Here is a 22,756-nt window from a genome sequence, read left to right on the forward strand (position 1 = left end):
TATATAAAAAGTGATATCCCACTTCATCATGTATAGACGTGAGGGATTCCCCGCTGCACACGTATGTTCTTTATTTTAAGTGCCTGCGCGGATGAGGAGGGCATGTCTAGACGGAGTAAACGCAGCCTGGGGCATCAGCCGTCTGATCTCACGTTCTCTTCAAAGGTCCGTGATCTTCTTCCGACATCATCACAACAAGAGCGGGATTTCTTCTTTCACAATAATTGCAAGCATATCAGAAGAAGCATTCATCGCCGCATTCACAACTTCAGCACTATTTACAAACAATACGACACACCAATGATCGTGAATATGCAGGCATGCTGCGTGCCTTTTAAACTCAAAGTATACTTCAATGACAGAAGGCATATCTTTTTATTTATTGTCCATGTGCAGTCAGATGGACTGTGATTCTATAGCACTTTGCAGGCACTAATATTAATATGTGTGTAAATTGAACTGGTGTTGTTAGTGCTCGTGCTGTGTACAGTCTGTAATGTGATCATGCAGGAGTCCATTTATTTTAAAATGATTTCACTGTGACATTATCATTCATCTGTTTTTAGTCTATTAAATACATTTGTCTGGCTTTGAGTTCATCCACCGCGTGCAAACATATTTTTTTTTGACATGTCGTTTACTGTAAACTAAACATCTTAAGTGATTAAATTGTTTATTTTCAGCATTTTAGTTTCAGCCAAAGTAAAGCAGGAGGGCGAGTGGAGAATAAATAACATACGAGCACCAACCTCTTCCGCTCCTGCCAACAAATCTCAGGTCATTGAAACGTGCCACCTGATTCTTCATGACAGCCGAAGCGTTTCTGAGCTCTGCTGAGTAATTCTCATCATTCCCTGCCATCACGGTCACCACGGTCCCATCAGCAACATCTCCCAGCGACACAACCTGACACAAACACAACACGCTGCTGTCTTTCTCACGTTTATACACACACACATTTTACAGTAAAGAAAACACACCTGTGTTCCTTTTTATTAAAGGCCACAGGCCTGACATTCATGAACCATTAAACAAAAACCAGAACACACCTTCACTTTAAATGAAGAAAAGATTTCAGTGAGATAATTCAGAGATATTTGTTTGGGATTCAGAATGACATGACATCTCCACTACAGTATATAATCCACATACTGTTCGTTAATATTACGGTTGATTCAACAATAAACAAAGAGCATATAATCATTGAGGAAATATATTTTAAAAAATCATATTTTTCCTATTAGCTGATAAAGTAACTTCATGTTACATTACAACTCTTTATACTGTATTTTAAAGTGACACGTTTACGCATTACCAAAATGTTCTGTAGGGCCTGAGTAATATTGTATTTATTTTCCGAATCATAAAGAAAATTAAAAAAGACATATTTGAATGTTTAACATGTTTAATGATTTTGGCTGATTAAATTGGAACTTATCTTTTTTTTTAGAAAAAATAATTATAAAATAAAAAACAATATTCCGAACATACCATAAACCAATTGGAATAAGGGATCAAATAATGCGTATCTGGTTTATTAAAATCGCCTTTAATGAGACATTAAACTTAGTTTAAACTGTCCATCAAAGTGCACGTCCGCACATAAAATCATAAATATTAATAGCTGTGTGTTATTCGGGACACCTGATGAAACACACGTGTGTTTGTGTCTATGAATAACTTTTGAACATGAGGTACTAAACCTCAAAAATGTTCTTAACACACACACGTCAGTAGCCTACTTCATAAAGTCTGATTTTGTTGGTAAAGCCTTAAAAATATTTTTAAAGCGTCAGTAATTTGGTCTAAATATTTACATTCATAGGCTATTGCTGTTAGTTTTTATATTTGATATAAAAACAATATTTTATAAACACGACCCGAACAACAGTAATCAGATGAGCTCGGAAAGGGAAGTTTTTATTATTTCCTCATTTTTATTCTAAAATGTTGTTGTTACGCGCGCACAATGTGGAAATAAAACCCAGAAAAACGCGGCTTTCTTACCTTAAACGCCACCGGTAGAGTTTTGTTACACCTCCAGTGGGACGGCAGCACCGAGCACAGAAAGTTTGGGCTGTCGGTCCTCACGAGCTCGGCCGGGTGGTCCGCTATGATCTCCACCATGGTCCGGTTGTCGTGTTGTCTGAGTCTCGGCAGCTGCGCGTTCGGCTCCTGCTGCGCATCGCTCATCTTCCCCGTCATCGGCTGAAGGCTGCTGGACGGCGGACTGAACCTGCGGCTGGTGCTCGGATCTACCGGAATGCGCATCACAACAATGTCAGCAAAGGTGAGGACACTTCAAACCAAGACTTGCGTAATTTCTTATTAAACCGTCTGTAGAGCTGTGAAAAGTCCGTTTGTCTCGCGCCTTCCAGCAAGCGACAAAGTTGACTAAAGTTGGATGTTGTCGGGCTTTACGCGGCAGGGTGTCGTGCGCTCTCAAAGGTTAATCTATTGGAAAGAAACGCGCAGGATCTTTTGTTTTTTTTGCTCATTGAAAACACGCAAGCATCATTTGCGCGCTGCCTTCGCTTCTCGGTTGACGATTTCTGTAAGAAACATTGAAGTCCGGAATGGAAACGAGTCTTTGCGCATTACGCGCGGCGATCTGAGAGGTTTCCGCACCGCAGAAAACCCGCCACGATACGAGTGAGTATCAAATAAAGAGAGTTCAACACAATTGTGCCTAATTCGCCCGAGTAAAATTCTCCAAAGTTCTTCTTGCGCGCGCGGTCTTTGTGAAGGGTTAAAAAGGTGATCCCAGAGGTTGTGGTTAGATAGATGAAGGCGATGGAAAGCCGCAGTGTTTGGTCTCGTTGTGTGGTTTGTCTTAGGAGGCAGGCACTTTGCTGCTCAGGTTTTTTGTGGTTTATATATATATGCCGAAGCAGGAGGATTATTATGCTGATGAGCTCTTGAGCACGTCACATCTCTCCAAACACCAATTTATGTTCAAAGCATTCAAATAAACCAATTCACTAGTTGAAATCAGTTTTGGATCTCTTTATTTATCCAGGAAATGATACAAAGTTGCCAAAAATTAACGGCAGCCACATATGGAGCCTCGAAAAGGAAGATTAAGATATATCAAGGTTAAGAAAGTTATGAAAGACTTCATTATTCTGGCAGTAAAGCAGATGGCAGCGACGTTTCTTTGACTTTTTTACTCGGACTATAGCAGATACAAAAGTTTCGAAAGACTCACAAAGAGACATAAACACAAGGCATTCAGCCCTGAGACAGAAAGAAAACACGCTCAGAATATGTGACTCATTTCCTATTTGTTCAGACAGACAAAGAGCTCGAGTGTGTGCAAAACTTAAAACTGTACAAGATCATACAACACAGAAACAGAGCAGCAACAATCAGATTAAATGTGAATTAGTCACATTTTATTTAGATCATTTCTCATTTTCTTAGAATTTTTTGTTGAAAACACATTTAGTTCCTTTCTTATCAGTCTTTGTTTTAATTTCCATCGCAAAATGAATTATGTAATTTATTAAGTATTTTTGACTTTTGGAGAAAAGTTTGTCATTTGAATAATTTAAATAAATAATTCTGAAAACTAATGAAAATCACGTTGCTCTGTTGGTGGCGCTGTATGTTTAATTTCGTCTTTTATTGCGCGACGAGCGTTAACGTAGAACTACAACAGTCTTCGTCTTGCTCTCAACATCATCGCGTTATATTTTCTTGCTTAAACTACAACACCCACAATCTCCGGCGGCCGGCAGAGCGTCCTGACGTCATAGACGTCTGCCCGGAAGCGCGTGTTTAGATGAGTGGAATGAGTCCGGACTGATTTTTTAAACAAAGGTAAACATGTTCACTTTATCAAACGCTTCGAGTTAAATTGGTGTACTAGTAAAGTGTTTGTTGAGTCTCAAAGTCATGTTAAATGTGATTAACTCGTGACATTTGTTTCATGTATTTCACTGAGGTACAGACGTCATTATTCTGATGCTGTAATGTTGACAGATATTTGATGTAACGCAGTTAAAGAAAGTGAAGTGATGTGAACGTATATGTCTGGTTTATTATATGTGTGCAATATATCAGGGTTTGGAGTCTTTGAAATCTGTAGGAAGTGAGTTACAATGCTCCGAGTTTGAAAAAGTTACTATATAAAAAAAAAAATTTTTCAAACAACTCACCGTGTCTTTTGCTATTTTATATGATAAACATAAATATGAATTATTTACAAAAATTTAATATTAACCCGTTTTTTATTATTTTTCTATGTCACACCATAGGACACATGTACGATTTATTAGTCAGTCTCAACTATCTCAGTTTATAATACAAAACGTACAACTTATTTATTCTCTTTGGATTTTAACATTTCTTTTTTTAACTCATTTTTATTATTAATAAGGCTATTATCAAGGCTTTAAATATATTGTTTAGAAGAACTTTTGTCAGTTTTGGATGTTTTCCAACATTCTTATTTTGGGAGATTTACAAAATGTACATTGAAAAGGAATTTAATTTTGCTTAAATTATAATTGTTAGAAAAAGTCTAATATAAATTTAAGTTCATGTGATGTTTTAAAAGCATTTATACATAATAAAGGGTTTTCAAAGGCACAGGAAAAAATTCAGCCATTATTTATTCACCCGATTGTTATTTTAAACCTGTATGACTTCTGCAAAACACACAAAAAAAGATATTTTGAATAATGTTGATAACCAAACAACATTGTATGAACACAAAACCTGTGAGACATATCTCAAAATATCCTCTTTTTGTGTTCCACAGACACAGTTTTCATGAATATGAGCGTGAAAAAATGAATAATTTTTTTGGGGTGAACAATCCCTTTAAAAAACAGATTTTCAAGCTTCTTCTTTTTCATGTACTTAGAGAAACATTGGCACATTGAGACAGTGTAGTGCAGAAGTGAAGTCTGACTTTGTGGAAACCTACAGACACACACAGAAACTGAATGCTTGTAGCCACATGGTGTCCGGCACATTTCGGTGTGAGAGAAAATGAATTGTGCTTGATTGAGAGCTCGGGCCTTGTGTGGCGTCGTCGTCGGGAAATAAAACATGGAATGGCTCTGAATCGTATTTGCCACTTCATTACAGCCTCTAGAAAGACTCGCTATTAAATTACATGTTCCTGCTTCGGTGCCTCAGAGCGCCAAGTGTGTTTCTGATTTCCATCCGCTTCTGATGATCCACTGTAAATTTATGAGACAGCTGACTCGGGCTAATTGTTATTAATGAAAAATATAGTTGAATATATATTGAAACAGCATGTGGAGGGAGGTCGGAGCTGAATGTCTGGGATGAAAAAATAAATATCTTGGAGGTCGTGATGTGTGTGGGGTTTCTTTGTTTCCCACAATAGTAAAAGTGTTCTTTGAAAAATCATTTCATGTCAACAAGATTCAATCTGTAGTTTCATCTCTATGTGCGTTCGGCAAAACGTAAGAAAAGTCAAAGTGACTGGGCATCAGAACGTGGCGTCCGTGCCCGGCACTAAATGACTAAATTAAGCAGGCGTCTGAAGAAAAGAAAAGACATGGAAGCATAGCGACATAAAAGTCTCGACTATTTAATTACATAGAGGAAAATGCAATAAATAGAATAGCTCCCTTTTCTGTTCTTTCAAAGCTCTTTACATGTTGAAGTAATCTGGATTCATTTGCCACATCTGAATTCATTTTGCCCAGTATGGCGACCATCTGCCTTCTCAAGTCAAAGCTTTATCTTTCATCCGAAAACAGAAGGAGATTTTACGCCGGCGTGTATTTATGAAAGAAAATGGCCTCGCTTTTGGCTTTCGTGACACTTGGGAACATTTTGCTTCATGTCTCTCCAGAATAGAATTTGGATTTACATCGGCTCCCGATTGAAATCAACACTTTGTTCTAGGGCTGTGCTATACATCGAAATGATCGAAATATCGCACATGTGCATATCGCAATATGCATATCGCGATGGTTTGCAATAAATGAGCTATTTAATTCTTGGAAAAGTTATGTATGGTCAAAGTTTTAGGTTGATTCGGATATTATAGTATCTATCTGGCACATGGATGTTAGTTGGGATATGCGCATGCTCTGACGCAAGTCAATCAACAAAATGTCAGATTTCTTTAATGCAACAGTAAAACATGGCTGTTCACTTTCAGAAGTTGTTCTTTCTTTTTCCTAAAATAATGTGAAATATATATTGGTAATATAATTTCTTTAATTTATTTTAATACAATTTAAATTGATTTTAGAAAAATAAATAAGGTATCGCATATCGCATTATTTAGCTTGCTATCGCATATCGAATTTTCCCTCAATATCGCACAAAACAATCCAGTCTTATTCGCTCACTGTTGTTTGACACTTTTTTACATATTTTTACATACAGAGATTGTGAAGAGGAGTTTTTGTACGTACATGTAGAGTTTAGAGTAAACCTCAACTGTCACGCTCCAAACGGAGCAAAATCAGAAAGTGAGTAAATAATGCGAGAATTTTCATTTTCTGTACGGATGAACAAACTCTTTAATGAAGCTTGAAGGCTTTAATGACAAACGGCATGAAACCTGACGGGGATTTGTTTTCCACCTGTGACATTTGACATTCTGATGGGTTGGTTTGCTTTAGGAAGGTTGTGGTTTTAGAGTTACTCAAGCCAGCAGATGTGCTTAAGGTTCAAAGAGGTGAAGTGACTCTGGCGGGCCGTGACGGCTCACCTGGCTGCGCTTCCAGATGGAAATCACCTTGCTGCCGACAATGAGCGCATTTGAATTTTACAAGCTGCATTTCCAGGGATACATCAGCATCCTGGTGATTTGTTTTCATTGTGTTGGCGGAAGTCTAAGAGCAAACTGTACAGATAGCTGTGTGTGAATGTTAACTGCTCACGGCACTCCATCGCATTATTCATCTCTCTCTCTCTCTCTCTCTCTCTCTCTCTCTCTCTCTCCCTCACTCACACACACACACACACACACGTGTGCTTCAGCTCGTCTTAATAATGATGTTTGTGATATTTCACTGGGTTAAGAGGGTAACTTCGTCATAAAGTCACATACAGTCCTAGTGTATTCCCTTTATTTTAGTTTTTATTTTTGCATTTTGAATGTCTATCGGGTTTACAATTTGAATGTATATATAAAGAATTTGGTTCCAAAATGAGAAGTACATTTTTAAATTCTTTGAAATCATGTTTTTTTTTGTTATGTTATCATGTTTTTTTGTGTGTTAATTAGCTGTATGTTTTAAGTAAGTGTGGCTTACATCAAAGCAAACCAACTGCAGTTTGATTGATATTAATACAATAAAAAAACATGTTTTTTGAAATTATCTCATTTTGGAACCAAACTCTTCATATTTTCATCATTGAATAAATTAAATGGCGTTAATAGTTATATTGTCAAAGCCTTAAAACAGACAATTAATCGTCTTAATCACAATTATTTAATGGACAATTAATCGTCAGTCAAATTTGTTCGTAATCGTGACAGCCCTAGGTATATCAGATATGGAGTAATGTGGAATGACTGATAAAACATAAAAGATGAAAAAGACAAACATGTGAGTGGAAGAGAGAGAGTTTTACAGTTCTGATGCTGATGTGAAAGAAACGTTCATTGATTCAGCATCTGACAAGTTTTACCGGCTTTGTGTGTTTAAATCGCGATGATGAAACACGAAACTTCATGTTCATTTGTCAAGTGTTCAGGATGTTTGTGAAACACAAGAAAATAACAAAGTTCAAACACTCTTTGATGTCAAGAATAATCTGTTCGTTTAAGCGTCAGACAGCATGTGTTTCATGTGATGTTCAGTAGTGTACTGTAAGCGTGTGCTTCAGGTTCAGCGCGTTCATCATGTGGACACGTGTTGAGCCGGCAGACGGACCCGGAAGCGTTTTCTTTGTGAAGTGGCTATAATTGCTCGGCCTTTGATGCGACGCACGCTGACTGATGTGAGCGTTGTGTTAAAGTTCTCTGTGTGTTGTGTGTGTAACAGATGAGCAACAGCACCTCCAGTCCCATGACAGCCGGCTCCAGCGGCGCGGCGACCGGACGGGGAACCGGAAGAGTCACCAGCTTCGTTCCGGAACTCCAGAGCATGATGTAAGTTGTACTTGAATCCTTTTTTACTTGAGTCTGTTTGACAACTCAGCGAGAGTCTGCTTGATTTGCCGTCGCGTGTATATAGTTGTGTAATTGTCGTTTTTGTGTCTGATGTGTCCCGCTGTCTCTAGCTGATTAATGTGATCGTGAGGTTTAATGTGTTCACACGAGAGCAGATATTGAAAACATCACATTCTCACTTCGCTTGACATCATCAGACGTGAGTTTGTCAGATCGTTGGTGTTATAATGCGGTAGGGATGGAGCCGGTGGTCCTGAGGTGCAGTGGGGTCTCTTTACACTTTACTGAAGCATCAATTAACACTCATTGTCTTGCGCATCAGAAAAAACACTCTTCACTTATTGGAAACCACGTCATTGCAGAGTCTCGGCACACAAAAACCCCATTTTTCCATTTAAAAAAACGTACATTGATTTTGGAACGTGTGAATGTATGAAGTGAGCGTCCAGGTCTAAAACTGCTTTACTTAAAGCACAAAGGAGTCGTAAAGCAAATTTACATGGCGATCCATTGACTTCCCTCCAACAGAGCGTTTGTGGTTTGACCCAGCGAGAGATGTTCTTCAGGAAAGCCACAATTAAATTCATCCTGTCGACCTGCTTTGAATGGCATCTGAGGAGACCTACAGACTCATGCAAATCTGATGTTTATCTCACGTGACCTGATAGAAACGACACGTACACAACCTCCTCTTTTGTTTCTAGTCCTTGTTTGTTTGAAGTCAAACTAAACACATAAAGCTTTTATTTGAAATGGCATTTTACGTAAATGAAAAAGTTGTTTTTCTTGCATCAGGTGGAAAAATATTTTTAATTCTGTATCGCACTAACTTGATACTAACTTGATACTTGATTTTAAGTTGATTTTTTATTGTCCATTACATGTGTGTACTGTGTTTGTGTCTGGAGGTTTTTCTAGTGCCGTGACTGTCTAACAGCCTCGGCCTTCACGGAGGTCTCTAATTCACATCACTTGTTCTTATAAACGGCAGGAAGTTTTGTGGTTCAGTGATAGAGCTCTTATAAAATCACAGAAGGCTACCGGTTTACTTTATTGGTTTGATAGGTCTCTCTTTCTCTAAAGACATTTTTCTTCCGTCTTATCTGAAGTTTTGAAGTTATATTGATTTTGAGTTTTTCAGTGTGTGATGAGACTGGTGTATCTGTGGAGCAATGGAGTGGCTCAGAGATAACGTATTTTTTAGGGCTGTCAAATGATTAATTGCGATTAATCGCATCCAGAATAAAAGTTTGTGTTTACATTATAATGTCTGTGTTCTCTGCATATTTATTTTGTATTATAAACACATACGCACACATATATACATATTTAGGAAAAATAGACATGTATTTATTTATATTTATCAATAATTGAAATGACATATAAATGTTGATTAATTTTTATATATATATTTTTCTTAAATATATGTATTTATGTGTATGTGTTTATAAATACAAAATGAATATGCACAGAACACAGAATTATATTATGTTAACACAAATTTTTATTCTGGGTGTGATTTTATCCTAGTATTTTTGAATGCGAACCCCAGGAAGCGAGTTAGCATTTTAAGACATCCCCATCACCCCAAAGTCTATGTGTTTTTTTATGTGTTTTTGGGAAATCACCTGAAATAAGGTCTGTAGTAACCAAAACCTCTAAATATTTTCACGTTCAAGTGACTACTTCCTTTAACGGGGACGTTAGACGACAGCACGCATATAAAGCTCAAATAATGGGCACAAATGTCTAAAGTCCTTGATGGGGATTCATCAGGGTTCCCACGGGTCATGGAATTTCTGGAATATAATGGAATTTTAAAAGATTTATTCCAGGCTTGAAATCATTAGAATTGTTTGTATTTTTTGTTTTTCTCTTAACACTTTAGTTTCCATTTATCAATATTCAATTTTTTGATACTGTATTTTTATCGTGTGTTTTTACACATTTTTGCATATTGTGATGGTTATTTTTGTGCCATTTTATTCCCTTCCCGCTTGTCACCTGTCAATCACTTAAGTCACATGCAGTCACCTGTAGCTATTAACTAAGGCAAAATGTCAGGAAAATGTACATTTCAAGAGCTTTGGCTGAAAAACAACCACTTCAGAGACTGGGTTTCATTCATTATAGGTCATGGAAATTCATCTTTTGAGTCAGTGAAATCAGTGAAAAGTCAGAGAATTTGACATTTGGCTTTGATTGGGAACCCTGATTCATTCACAGAGTAATTACTTACCAGGGAACACGTTTTTAATAAAGTTTGAGAAAGTTGTCGGAGGCTTGGTGGCGGTGACGATGATGCTGAGCGCCCGTAAGTGTACCCTGTTTATAGCGTCGTGTTAGCTTTTAATTTCTGCATTTTGTATTTAGGCTTCAAAAATAGCAAACAGTGTGTTAATCTGTAAAGATTATCTTGATAGACAAAACATGTGAACATCATGAACATTTGTTAATCACAGATCTTATTTTTTGCAATCTTCCAAAATTCTATGGGAAAATTACATTGGCTTTCTGGTTAGCCTACAAAAATACGTCATCCCTGAGCCTCTCCTTATAATGGTGATATTTATTATATAAAACAATATAACAGATATAACAAAAGCAACACATAACACTATTAGCAGGTTTAGACACAGCTGAATGAATGTATTGTTTCCCATGTCAATATTTGAATCTTATGGCTTATACCTTGATGTTTAGAATGAGTTTTTTTGTGTGTCTATTCAGTATATATTTTAAAATGGATGAATTGGATCAGTGTTTGACTGCTGCTCAATAGTTTTTTTATTGTAAGTTATTGTTAACATTTCAGTGGTGTTTGGCTTGTGGCTTCATTGACCTGTCAGATATATTATTTTGTCTCTTTGTTTGAGCGACAGTGTGGTGAGATAAACGTGATGATGTCTACAATGACATCTTTACCTGAGCTTGTTTTCGTTAGTCTCGTTTGGTTTTAACTGCAAATTATTGTTGTAACTCGTTGCTCATGTGAGATTAGACGTCAGACGATCTCAGAACCCTCTTTAGAACATTTGAAGAGAGATTTTTGTCATTCACTCTAAATGCTAGGTTATTTGTTGAAATCATTTTTTTAATTCATTTAAAGTTACCAATATTTTAATTTGTTCATATTTTACCCAACAATAAATTGAATAAATCCATTTAATTGAAGTGAAAGCCTTAGAATAATTCGGTTTTGTTAAATTCCAGTGCTGATATGTTCCAGGTTTTATATTATATACGGAAAAAGAAACATAAAAGAAACATCATTTTACTGTTTAAAAAAAAATAGTACAGTCAAAAAATATAAAATTACAGAAACAGAAAAACAGGAAAAACAATTGAATATATATCCTTACATCCGATAATTTACAGGATATTTTTTTACAGTATATTGTTTTTACAGTTCCGAATCTTTTCATGAGTGTTTAAGTTATGTGAGCTGATCTCAGAACAGAAGTCATTGGTAAGGCGATGCGACCCGACTCATTCTCTTCAACTGTTGTTTGACTTCAAGCGTATCGTGTGCTGTGCTTGTAATCTGATCAAAGTCTTCTGTGAGGTCAGAACTTCAACACCAACAACATCTTCTCTTCGCATGATGATGGATGGACATCAGAACATTTTACAGTTTATCACGTCACTTTTAGTGCACTGATAAAATCTCAAATCCCTGTCCGATGTAAACATTTAAGTTTGTGTTGCCGCTGTGTCTCCGTGTTATTTCTGCAGTGTGTGTGTGTGTTGCTTCTCTTCATGCTTTACTTTCAGAACCAAACACACCACAAGCTGGAAAAACCTCCTACATCCAAACTACACAGATTAAATTATGGAAATATATGAGTCCGCAGAAATCAGTGTGGAAAGAAGTTAAAAAAACAAGTGGAAGTAGAAAAATTTCCTTTGCACTGCCTGAGGGAATAAATCCTGACTGAATTCATTTGACAAACGCTTTTACAGTACAGATCTAATGATATTTAATGTTCATTTCCATTATCTACACAAACACGCACGGCGTCATACAGAATGAACAAATGCTGACTTGCTGACTGATCTGTTGTGGTTTTTAGTTACCTTCTGTTTCAGCAGGCAATGATTTTTAATGTACTACCATGATGTTGTAACATTTGCCCTTTTTGATTTATGTCACGTTTCATAGTAATACCACCACGGTAGACTTTGAAGTACACTGGATTACGAAATCTACAATGGTATCGTATAGTAATCATTAGTGAATATTTTATTATATTTTATTTTAAATTTTTATATTATTATTTATAAGATTTTCTGTAAATTTTTATTTTTTGGGGGGTAGTTTTTATACAAAGCTGTGACGTAAGTATTAATTGAATAAGAAACACAAAGGAGTTTTGTCCCGAGAAGTAAGTCGCTGATGTAATGAGAGCGAGGGAATTTAATTTATCACGAACAATTACTGACTGTAAGTCACTTACTGTAATGAGACGTGGCATTATAAGAGAACAGTATGAGCTGTCGGGAAGCGCTCGGTGCCGTCCACACACACACATTTATAACCACATTTACAGAGATCATCTCAGCATGCTACAGGACCTGAGTGAAAGCGGGGGGCTCAGACTGAAGACATCTGTGTGTTTCGGGTTGTGTGTCCTGGGCTACGGCCTGTAAAACTCTCTTTACTTTCTGCGTGGACCGGAGACAAACAGAAGTCATGAGGTGTCACTCTGGGATGTGAAATCCTCCTCTCATCACTAGAGTTGAAGGGCAGTAAACAAACCCTCACGAGTGTTTCGACACACAGCTTAACTCATACTTGACTATATAAAGAGTTTGAGTTCAAAATGAGATATCTTCGTTTTTAAACTATTAAATAAATCATGTTTTCATTATGTTATCATGTATTTATTGTGTTAGTAAGCTGTAATGTTATTCTGTTATTATGGCTTAAAGCAAAACAAACCAACTGCAGTTTGTAGTTCTCTCATTTTGTAATCAAACTCTTCATACACTGACTTCTCTTAAGCAGCGGTTCTCAAACTAGGGAGGGCCCTATAGTTTCCAGGGGGCCCACAGATTTTGTTGCATTAAATGAAATATACACTGTAAAAAAAGGATTTGTTTTTTTGTTGTTTCAACTTAAACAAATAAATTCTGTTGGCTGCCAAATTTTGATTTAATTCAACTTTAAAATATTAGTCAACACAACGAGTTTAACACAACGAGTTAAAACTTTAAGGCATCCAGGTAACTTGTTTTTTTAAAGTTGAAACAACAAAAAACAACATAATTTTTTTACAGTGTAGAAATGTATCATACATTCTTCGTACAATGAAAACATTTTGAGAAGCACTTCTCTAAAGATAGTATTTTTAACTGTTTTTATTTTGGTGGCTCCAGAAACGTTCTCCATTATAAAAACGTTTGTGTAACCGAGAAAGCTTCTGTGCAAAGTTCTTTATGGAACCATACAGCTGGAGAAAGAACCTTTTATGGAGCCCTTTATTATTTAAATTTGCTGTATTTATGGTACATATAAGTGATCGATCTGAACATAAGTGTCATCATACCGTCTATCGGTTCAGATCATTGACGTTCTCTCTTTCTTGTGAACACAGATTAAATGTTACTCTGCCGGTCTGATGGAGCATCATTTAAAGTTTGTCTCAAAGCAGCTGTGAATGACAGAACAATATTCAGCAGACGGCTTCATATTAATGCCAGTAAGTAAGTCTGGGAACGTCTTCTGGGAACAGACAGGGAACAATAGAGAGATTCCACAACATTTGAAAGTAGAACTTGCATACGTGTCTTCTAGAGATTCTTTGTTTTGTGTTGTTGAGGTGAGATGAAGGGTTAATGATCGATCCACTGATGCGCGACAGAAAAATATCAATGCTGAGATTCCTCGGCTGAAGGTTTTTCAGGTGTCTTATTAAAAGCACACATCGAGGACTCTCTCTCGACTTCTCACATAGAAGCATTGAATTATTTTCATGCGCGCTTCTGCGTTTTCCAACAGGGGCGAGACGACAGGCTTGTTTTGATATAAAACTCTTTAGTGAACGCCAGCGGGAGGCTTCAGGAAGTGTACCATCAATATTTAAACATCTTCAAATTACCTCTGATTGTTTGTTCGTTTCTATCTGTGAGTTCTAGTTCACTTTATCTCCTACTGGATCCGGAAGTTTCACGTTTATTAATATGAGAGCTTGTTAATAATGTTTTGAGGTGCTGAGATCTCTATCGTCAGCAGATTGTCATTCTGTGTTCATCGTTCTTCTTCACCTTCAGATGCGTCTGATGCATATTTAAGAGTGAAGATGTTCTGATTAATATTACATAAGCTCCAGTCACTGAGGCTTGTTTTCTCGCTCTCAGTCTCTCTTTGTGCTGTCAGTGAACACCAGACAATGAAACAGAAGCTGTGAGGTTGACTTCAGTAACTATAGACAACAGGCGTCACAGGATGAGTCAACAATCACAACAAACTCTCTCTTGTTGTCTTCCGTTGTGTTGTTGTGTTGCTTCGCTTCGTTCTTAATGGCTGTTTTTCTCTACACAGCTTAAACCTGCCTCTTACATTCTCAGTCTCGTCTTTTCTTGTCCCGTTGACTCATTTGACAGTCAACAACCTCTGATGGATCTGAATAGTGTCGCGAAAGTTAAAATCTGTTAAACTGCTGATTCTCAACTGACACAAACAATTAGGAATTCATTGAATTATTCATTCATGATTTATAAGATGAGTGAAATAAATTAAGCGTTTATAGACGGTTTCATCTTAACAACATAAATTTCCGGTACACATTCAACAACAGAGCGCTTGTAGATTATTTCTAATAACAATCAAAAGATACTGAGAAGAAGCGTTACTTGGCTAAACTTGTTTCTCCAATATTTTGAATTTAGACTGTGATACCAAGCAAGTGTACCGTACGCTTTCTTTAAATGCAACTGAACTACAGGACACATTCAACGAATTGTTAATTTAACGAAATGAACATACAACAAAATTCAACAAAGCATTTATTTAATACAGTTATTATACAATAAAAATAAAACACTAATATTAACACAAATAAAATAAAATATAAGGTAACACTTTGGTATAGGGAACAATTCTCACTATTAACTAGTAGCTTATTAGCATGTCTATTATTAGCATATTGGCTGTTAATTGTTACTTATAAAGCACATATTCTGCATGACCATATTCTACATTCCTAATCCTACCCAATACCTAAACCTAACAATTACTTTACTAACAATTAATAAGCGACAAATTTGGAGTTATTGAGGCAAAAGTCATAGTTATTGGTTTGTTAATAGTGAGAATTGTACCTTTAAAAAAAAGTGTAACCAAAAATAAATAGTAATTTTATTAGAAACTAACCAAACACAGACCGGAAGTTAACTGGGGGTCAGGCACGCGCGTCCGATGAAACGGTCTATGAAACTTTTTGAAGTATTTTTGTATATCGTCACTCAGCCTGTGCCGAAAAATCCAAAGTGTTTGGTTCCAAAATGACTCCATTAAAAAAATATATAAAAATAATGTTTTTCATATTGTTTTATTGTTTTAGTTAGCTGTGTTTTTTTCTAAATGAATCCGTGGCTTTAATTAGATTAGATTCAACTTTATTGTCATTACACATATACAGGTACAGTGTAACGAAATGTAGTAAATTGTAATTCCTTCCCTAAATATATAAAAACTTTATTTCTGTGAGTGGATATCCTGCCACAGTGCCTCAGATTAACAACTTCAAAGGCAGTTTTCTCAATATATTTTCTTTTACTCTCAGTTTCATGAGTTTTAACCGGTTGTATCTCAGACAGATATTGTCCTATTCTAACAGCTCATAGACTAAAATAAATCTTAATAGCGCCGAGCTTAGAATATGTGAGATGACAAAGTGTTTCTTTAGTGGTGTGTAACTGAAGATGTGAAGTAGATGCTGCAGAAGCGTGTCAAGAGGTGATGATGATGGCTCACGGGCGTTCAGACACGTGATTCTCTCGTCTCTGTGTGTGTGCTGTGGTCAGATTACTACAGGAGGTGTTTTCTGTTTTCAAGCTCGTGTTTAGATATTCACGTGCGTTTTGCTCATCACCCCTGACGTGTTTCTGATGGCCAACGTGACGTCACTTCAGGACAGTCTTTTTGTTTTTTGTGTCATTATGTTTTCGGGCGCTTGTAAGAGTTTTGAACACGTCAACTCAGGCTAAATTCGGAGTGCATGCTTTGATTTGTCCTTCAGTTTATGGTGTTTTGGACAGACAGGACTCTCGGCTCTGTGTGTATTTATCAGAATCTAGAGCTGTAACACTTCATTTCCCCTGCGTTGAGTCGAGCTTGACATCAGCGCCAGCGTTCAGTTTTCTTCCTCTCATTCCGCTCATTTTTACATTCCATTTCTCTTTCAGTCCTGGTGTGCGTGGAGCGTATTATAAATATTTTAAAGTCATGTTTTGCGTTCCTCCAGAGGTTAAATCAATACAGAACAGGTAAAGTCTTGTTAAATCTCTCCGGTTTCAGTTTTACCGTTCACTTATCTCAACATTTCTCATTGTAACTTCCTGAGGCTCACGCTGACCTTACATCTAGAAATATTATAGCATGAAGTTCTTTCTTTTTTAGCCGTTTTTTTTTTTAATAAATGGCTTCTTGGCATTGTTAGCAGACTGTTTATACAGTATATTTTTCTTTTGCGATACTCTGCCAAATGCTGTAGAAAAGCAAATAAGACATGTAGGAGGTTTGGGGCACTTTTACAGGCCGCTGTCTGAGACGGAATCCATCTTTCTCGCACTGTAATTATAGTCTCCGTTTCAGACGTGAAAACTAGATTTCTGCTCAAGCTGGGTGGACACAAAGCACAAGATTGAACAAATATATCTGCAGTGGAATCTGAGCTCTCTTTTACAATCATTTATTTAAAACAGATAGTTGTCATTTTCTTTATCGAATAAACACTCGATCTGGGAGTTTAAAAGAAAATCTGAATATGTCTGAAAAATCAATCGTTTAATGATGTTATTTTGAGCTTTCAGATCCCATATGTGACCCTGGATCACAAAACCAGTCGTAAGTAGCACGGGAACACTTTTAGTAAAAGACAAAAATACATTGTAAGGGTAAAAAATTATAGATTTTTCTTTTATGCCAAAAATCATTAGGATATTAAGTAAAGAACACGTTCCATGAAGATATCGTGTCAATTTCCTTCCCTAAATATATAAAAACTTTATTTCTGTGAGTGGATATCCTGCCACAGTGCCTCAGATTAACAACTTCAAAGGCAGTTTTCTCAATATATTTTCTTTTACTCTCAGTTTCATGAGTTTTAACCGGTTGTATCTCAGACAGATATTGTCCTATTCTAACAGCTCATAGACTAAAATAAATCTTATTTATTCATCTTATTTATTCAGCTATCCCTAAATTATGTTAAAATCCCAATTTCAAAAAATTGACTCATAAGACTTAGGTTTTGTTGTCACATATACGTAGTTATGTATGAAGTGGAAATGATTTGAAATCCTTTATAAACACGTACATTTACTGGCACACAAAGCTGTTTGTCCAGATTCCAGTTTTATAATAAACTTCTGTAAACACACTTACATCAAGCGTTGGCAAAATCTCTTATACATCATTTACTGATGTATACATTTCTGTATATTAAAGAGTGATGTATGTGAGACAGTGGGTGTGCTCCGTCTGATGGTTTGTTGGTTGTGTTTCTATGTTACAGAAGTCCAGTCTTTTTGTGTTATGGGAGTATTTATTGTTTCCCACTTTCAATGTTGTGTTTGGCTGGCCGACACTCCACGCTTAAGTGTTTGATTATTTTATAAGAAGTTTGTATGAGACATCAATGGCTTTCTTTGTCATGTGAAGAGACATGTCGGATGTGTGTGTGTGTGTGTGAGGTCTCCATGAGAGAAGTCTTTCTTTAAAATGCAGAACAAGAGTCTTCTATCAGAATCTCACAGAGAAGAGTCAATAAAAACATGAAGTTTAAACAGGAGAAAGGTCAATAATGCTTTTGTGAAGTTTAAAAAATGTGTTTTTGTGTTGTTATCAAGAGACCAAATCCATCCTGTGAGCTTCTGAAAAGTTTAATAGGCACATGCAGTGAAAGGCAAAATATAACTGTTTCATGTGTTTTAATGTTTATTTGTGTAACCGTTTAAAATAATCTGATATTTTCGGACGTTAAAAGATAAATACAACCTTTCATCTTCTTGACATTTCAGAGACACCGCACAGACAAGCTCGAAATAAGGAATAAAAACGCATTTGAAAATTTTGAAATCGTGAAATTACGAAATCATATAGTGACAGCAACACATTTACTTAACATTTATTTACTGTTTTTTTAGTTTACAAAGTTAGTATTTAATTTTAAATAATTTAAAACAAACTTTTGATATACTGTGCAGGACTTGTCAATACTTTTAAAAAGAATCAAGTGTGAGGAAAAACAAATGCCAATGTCTTTACATTAAACCTCATCCTCTGAGAAATCAGCGCTGAGTGTTGTCCCCGTTCAGTCTGTGATTTTTCTTATCTTTTGTGGTCTTATTATTAATGTTGGTGTTTGAATCTGTCCGGTCATGAGTGTGTGATTATTGTGCGTGTTCTGTCAGTGACAGACGGTGGGTTATAAGGAAACACACACACACACGGTTCATGAGATGCTGTGATTTACTGACATGTTGAAAATATTTTTAAACCCTCTGCTTCTTTATAAAAATGCATCTGGTGGGTAGACGACTGTCATGTTGATGCCAAGATAAACACAAAGCTCACAAACAAACCCGCGGTGCTATAAATGAGTAAAGATGTGTAGCAGAGATGAAGCAGTATGAAAAAGCTTCCTCGGGTTATAAACCTCACCGTCCGCCCATCCGCCTGTACTTATTCTGTTTCATTCATTTGAGCTGAAGCTTTTGGGTTTTTACTCGGGTCACGTTTGCTCAGTTAATGCCGTTGAGATTATTATCAGTGAATGAAAAGCACGTGACAACTGAAGGATCAGAATCCATCTGTGATGTTGATCATCTGTCAGTCATCTGAAGAATGTTTATTCTTTATAATCCAGCAGTTCAACAGTGTTTGTTAATAATCAACTATACATGAATAATTTACCTTAATAAAGATATCGAGATGTTTATTCAGTTTACAGGAGAAAAAATGTTATTTAGAAATTACATTGTATGTAATAAAACGCTAGACCAGTATCCAGTTTGTATAAAATATCATCGGGGGAAATGTTTCTCAGACCGACTAAATGTTTTTGATATCGTGTGATGTTTAGTTTCAGTCGTTATTAAGTCCTTGAATCTGAGCGTTTTATTGGTTTATTTAAGGAATCGTTGTCAACGAGCACGGCACCTCGTCGTGAAATAAAAGCGTTCTGTTGACACCGTTCACATTTTCATATGTGGCGTCTGATAAGATTGCCTGACTAGATTTGTTTGTATTTTACATGTTAGTTTGTTTTGAATAGCTGAGGTATTCAAATATCTTTTGCATAGATTGTGTTTTACATGTGGTTTTGTTTGCGTGCCGTATTATGCCGGACTCGATTTTCAATCACGGGTTTGACCTTCTCACAGTACACTTCTCTAAAGTTTTTCAGGTTTTTTTTAGGTCAATTGACGTTTTATCTTATTGAGGTGTAAACGAGCTTAATGAATGAAATGAAACGACATTCATTCAGGAGGCGGACAGAATAGATGTTATATTCAGTCTGAACTGCACATCTTGTTTTAATGCAGCTCTTTAAATCGAGTGAATGTTTACACGACTTTCTCTCTCTCTCTCTCTCTCTCTCTCTCTCTCTCTCTCTCTCTCTCTATCTCCACGCACGTATTTTAACTCAAACAAACATTTCAGCATCGTAGCATGTTTGCGAACGTAAACACTTCGACTCTTAGCGTTTGTGAAGTGGTTTTGCGTGCGGCGGATGCCGTCTTGCGAGCGAGCGTGCGTGTGTTATTGGTTATTGACCGGTGCCGCTTGACTTCCGTACGACCCGCCGCTGAACCACAGCACAGCCAAATGAAAACAAGGTCTCGCAGCACTCACCCCAGAAGAAGTTCTGCTGGCACGGGTTCACCGAGCTGAAAAGACTGTTGGACGCCATGACCGCACGCCGGTGTCCTCGGAAGTCTCCTCTGGAGGTCGCCGTGACCCCTGAACTCCTAAACTGGGAGCAGAAATCATGTCAATGCATCCGAATGGAAAGGCTCGGCTGGAGCGGAGGCTTCAGACGCACGTACGGTACGAGCGGTAAAGAGTAGTATAGAGAGGTAGTGTGGTCAGAGAGTACTCACAGACTCGTCGGGTCTCTGTGCCTGGGGTTGACCCGCTGCGATTAACCGTTTACGCCCCGCTGGCTCCCTCCTGTCGTCCGGGGGAACTCTCGCGCACCGCACTTGTGGTTCTGTGGTTGTTTGTGAGAGCAATGAGACATTCTGGCAATCCAAAAACATGTACGCTTTAAAACGCACACTTTTCTCCCCTCCTGATGGGCTGTTACTGGAGAGGCTGGGTCATGTGTTTGCTGACATCAGAGAGAGAGAGAGAGAGAGAGAGAGACGAGTGGTCCAGAAGACTTTCTGAAGGGATGGGGCTCTGCTTTTCATGTTGTTGTCACGAGATCACCGTCCCGCTGCTGTCCGGTTCATGTTGTACGTTGTGTGTGTCATATCTTTAGTCTTCAGGTGTGAATCACGTCTGTCTCTTCCTCTCTCAGCGTTTAATGATGATGAATTATCCGAGGTGTTTCATCCGACTGTTTCTCGCGCCTCGCAGCTTTGGATTTTGGCAAGCGTCCGGCGGAGAGTTTCTACCTCAGGTGTTTGTGTAATGAGGCGAGACGTTTGTGCTTGTTCCCAGTTCAGAGTTGTGAAGGCTTACTACAAATTTTCATCTCGGATGTTGTAGGAAGTATTTGATGTTTGGATAAAGTAAAGCGGGTCTTCGTGTCTCCGCTAAGATAAACATTACTGTCATATGTTAATACTGATCATACATGAGCTATATATACAGATGAGAATATCATAAAGACTCAGTCAAGAGTTTACTGTACTCTTCACAGAAATGATCTTAAAGAGACAGTGCACCTACAAATCTAAATTCTGTCATCATTCATTCACTCTTGTGTGTGTGTGTGTCTTCAGTGGAACACAAAATATTGAGAGTTTAATAATGATTACATGCCTACTGTGTAAATGTTGGTCATTATATTATTTTGTATTAATGAATATTATTTTCCAGCAGTCTTTTTAGGCAGAAAGACACGTGTGTTAGAAATGTTTTCAGACACTACGACTGCACATTCAGCTATTAACCAGCAGACATCATGAGATTTTTTGTGTAAGTGTGTGTGTGTGCCTTGCATGCATGAGTGTGTTTGTGTGTGCGTGCCTGGTGTCCATTTGTGTGTGTGTGTGTGTGTGCATGCTTGCATTCGTGTTGGTTTGTGTTTGTGTGATATGTAGGTGTAAGTGTGCGCGTGTGTATGTCTTCCCTATGTGTGTAGGTGTCTACATGCTAGGTGTGCGTGCATGTGTGTGCATGAGTGTGTGTATGTCTTGTCTGTTTGTGTGTATGAAGTGTCTATGTTCATGTGGGTGTCTGCGTCCATGTGTGTGTGTTTCTGTGCGTGCTTGCATGCATGTGTGCTATGTGTGGGAGTTTGCTCGATTGCGTGTGTGTGTGTGTGCTGTGTGCTTTCATATGTGCATGTGTGTGTCTGCGTGCTTGCATGCGTGTTGGTTCGTGTGTTTGTGTGTGTGTGTGTGTGGTATGTAGGTGTAAGTCTTCGCATGTGTGTGTGTATGTTATGTGTGTGGGTTGGTGTCTACGTGCATGTGTGTGCATGAGTGTGTGTTCGTGTGTTTATGTTGTGTCTGTGTGTATGTGTGTCGTGTCTGTGTGTGTGTGTGTATGTCCTGTCTGTGATCTTGTGTGCATGTGTGTGTGTGTCTAGGTGTGCGCGTGTGTGTGTGTATGTCCTGTCTGTGATCTTGTGTGTGTTTGTGTCTAGGTGTGCGTGTGTATGTCGTGTCTGTGATCTTGTGTGCATATGTGTGTGTGTGTGTGTGTGTCTAGGTGTGCGCGTGTGTGTATGTCGTGTCTGTGATCTTGTGTGTGTTTGTGTCTAGGTGTGCGTGTGTGTGTGTATGTCGTGTCTGTGATCTTGTGTTCGTTTGCGTGTGTCTAGGTGTGCGCGTGTGTGTGTGTATGTCGTGTCTGTGATCTTGTGTGCGTCAGTGTCTGTGATATTGTGTGGGTGTGTGTGTCTATGTCGTGTCTGGGATCTTGTGTATGTGTGTGTGTGTCTAGTTGTGCACGTGTGTGTGTATGTCGTGTCTGGGATCTTGTGTGTGTGTGTGTGTCTAGGTGTGCGCGTGTGTGTGTATGTCGTGTCTGGGATCTTGTGTGTGTGTGTGTGTCTAGGTGTGCGCGTGTGTGTGTATGTCGTGTCTGGGATCTTGTGTGTATGTGTCTAGGTGTGCGTGTGTGTGTGTATGTAGTGTCTGGGATCTTGTGTGTGTGTGTGTCTAGGTGTGCGCGTGTGTGTGTATGTCGTGTCTTTGATCTTGTGTGTGTGTGAGTGTCTAGGTGTGCGTGTGTGT

The 22,756-nt window shown here is 37.8% G+C and overlaps 2 protein-coding genes across 6 annotated transcripts in view; one reads left to right on the forward strand and one right to left on the reverse strand.

Moving 5' to 3' along the window:
• Positions 1–20,555, reverse strand: part of runx2a (RUNX family transcription factor 2a) — a 46,524-nt gene extending 25,969 nt beyond the window's left edge. The window contains exons 1-4 of one of the 3 annotated variants that reach the window (XM_056767196.1): positions 20,447–20,555; positions 20,199–20,319; positions 2,008–2,255; positions 750–906 (exon numbers count right to left, since the gene is read on the reverse strand). In XM_056767196.1, coding sequence (XP_056623174.1) covers positions 750–906; positions 2,008–2,255; positions 20,199–20,256 — 463 coding nt within the window. In that variant the 5' untranslated portion in view covers positions 20,257–20,319; positions 20,447–20,555. Of the gene's footprint in view, positions 1–749; positions 907–2,007; positions 2,272–20,198; positions 20,320–20,446 lie in introns of those variants that run through there. The other 2 variants (XM_056767195.1, XM_056767197.1) reach the window with 2 other exon arrangements.
• supt3h (SPT3 homolog, SAGA and STAGA complex component) overlaps positions 2,155–22,756 on the forward strand; it is a 74,545-nt gene continuing 53,943 nt past the window's right edge. For 2 of the 3 annotated variants that reach the window (XR_008909094.1, XM_056767198.1), the window contains exons 1-2: positions 2,155–2,290; positions 7,989–8,095. Coding sequence is in view for 2 of the 3 variants with exons in the window: in XM_056767198.1 (XP_056623176.1) it covers positions 2,264–2,290; positions 7,989–8,095 (134 nt within the window). In the remaining variant the exon portion in view is untranslated. Of the gene's footprint in view, positions 2,291–3,734; positions 3,823–7,988; positions 8,096–22,756 lie in introns of those variants that run through there. The other variant, XM_056767199.1, reaches the window with a different exon arrangement.

The sequence above is a fragment of the Triplophysa dalaica genome, chromosome 15 (genome assembly GCF_015846415.1).
Source record: "Triplophysa dalaica isolate WHDGS20190420 chromosome 15, ASM1584641v1, whole genome shotgun sequence".
NCBI classification, from domain to species: Eukaryota; Metazoa; Chordata; class Actinopteri; order Cypriniformes; family Nemacheilidae; genus Triplophysa; species Triplophysa dalaica.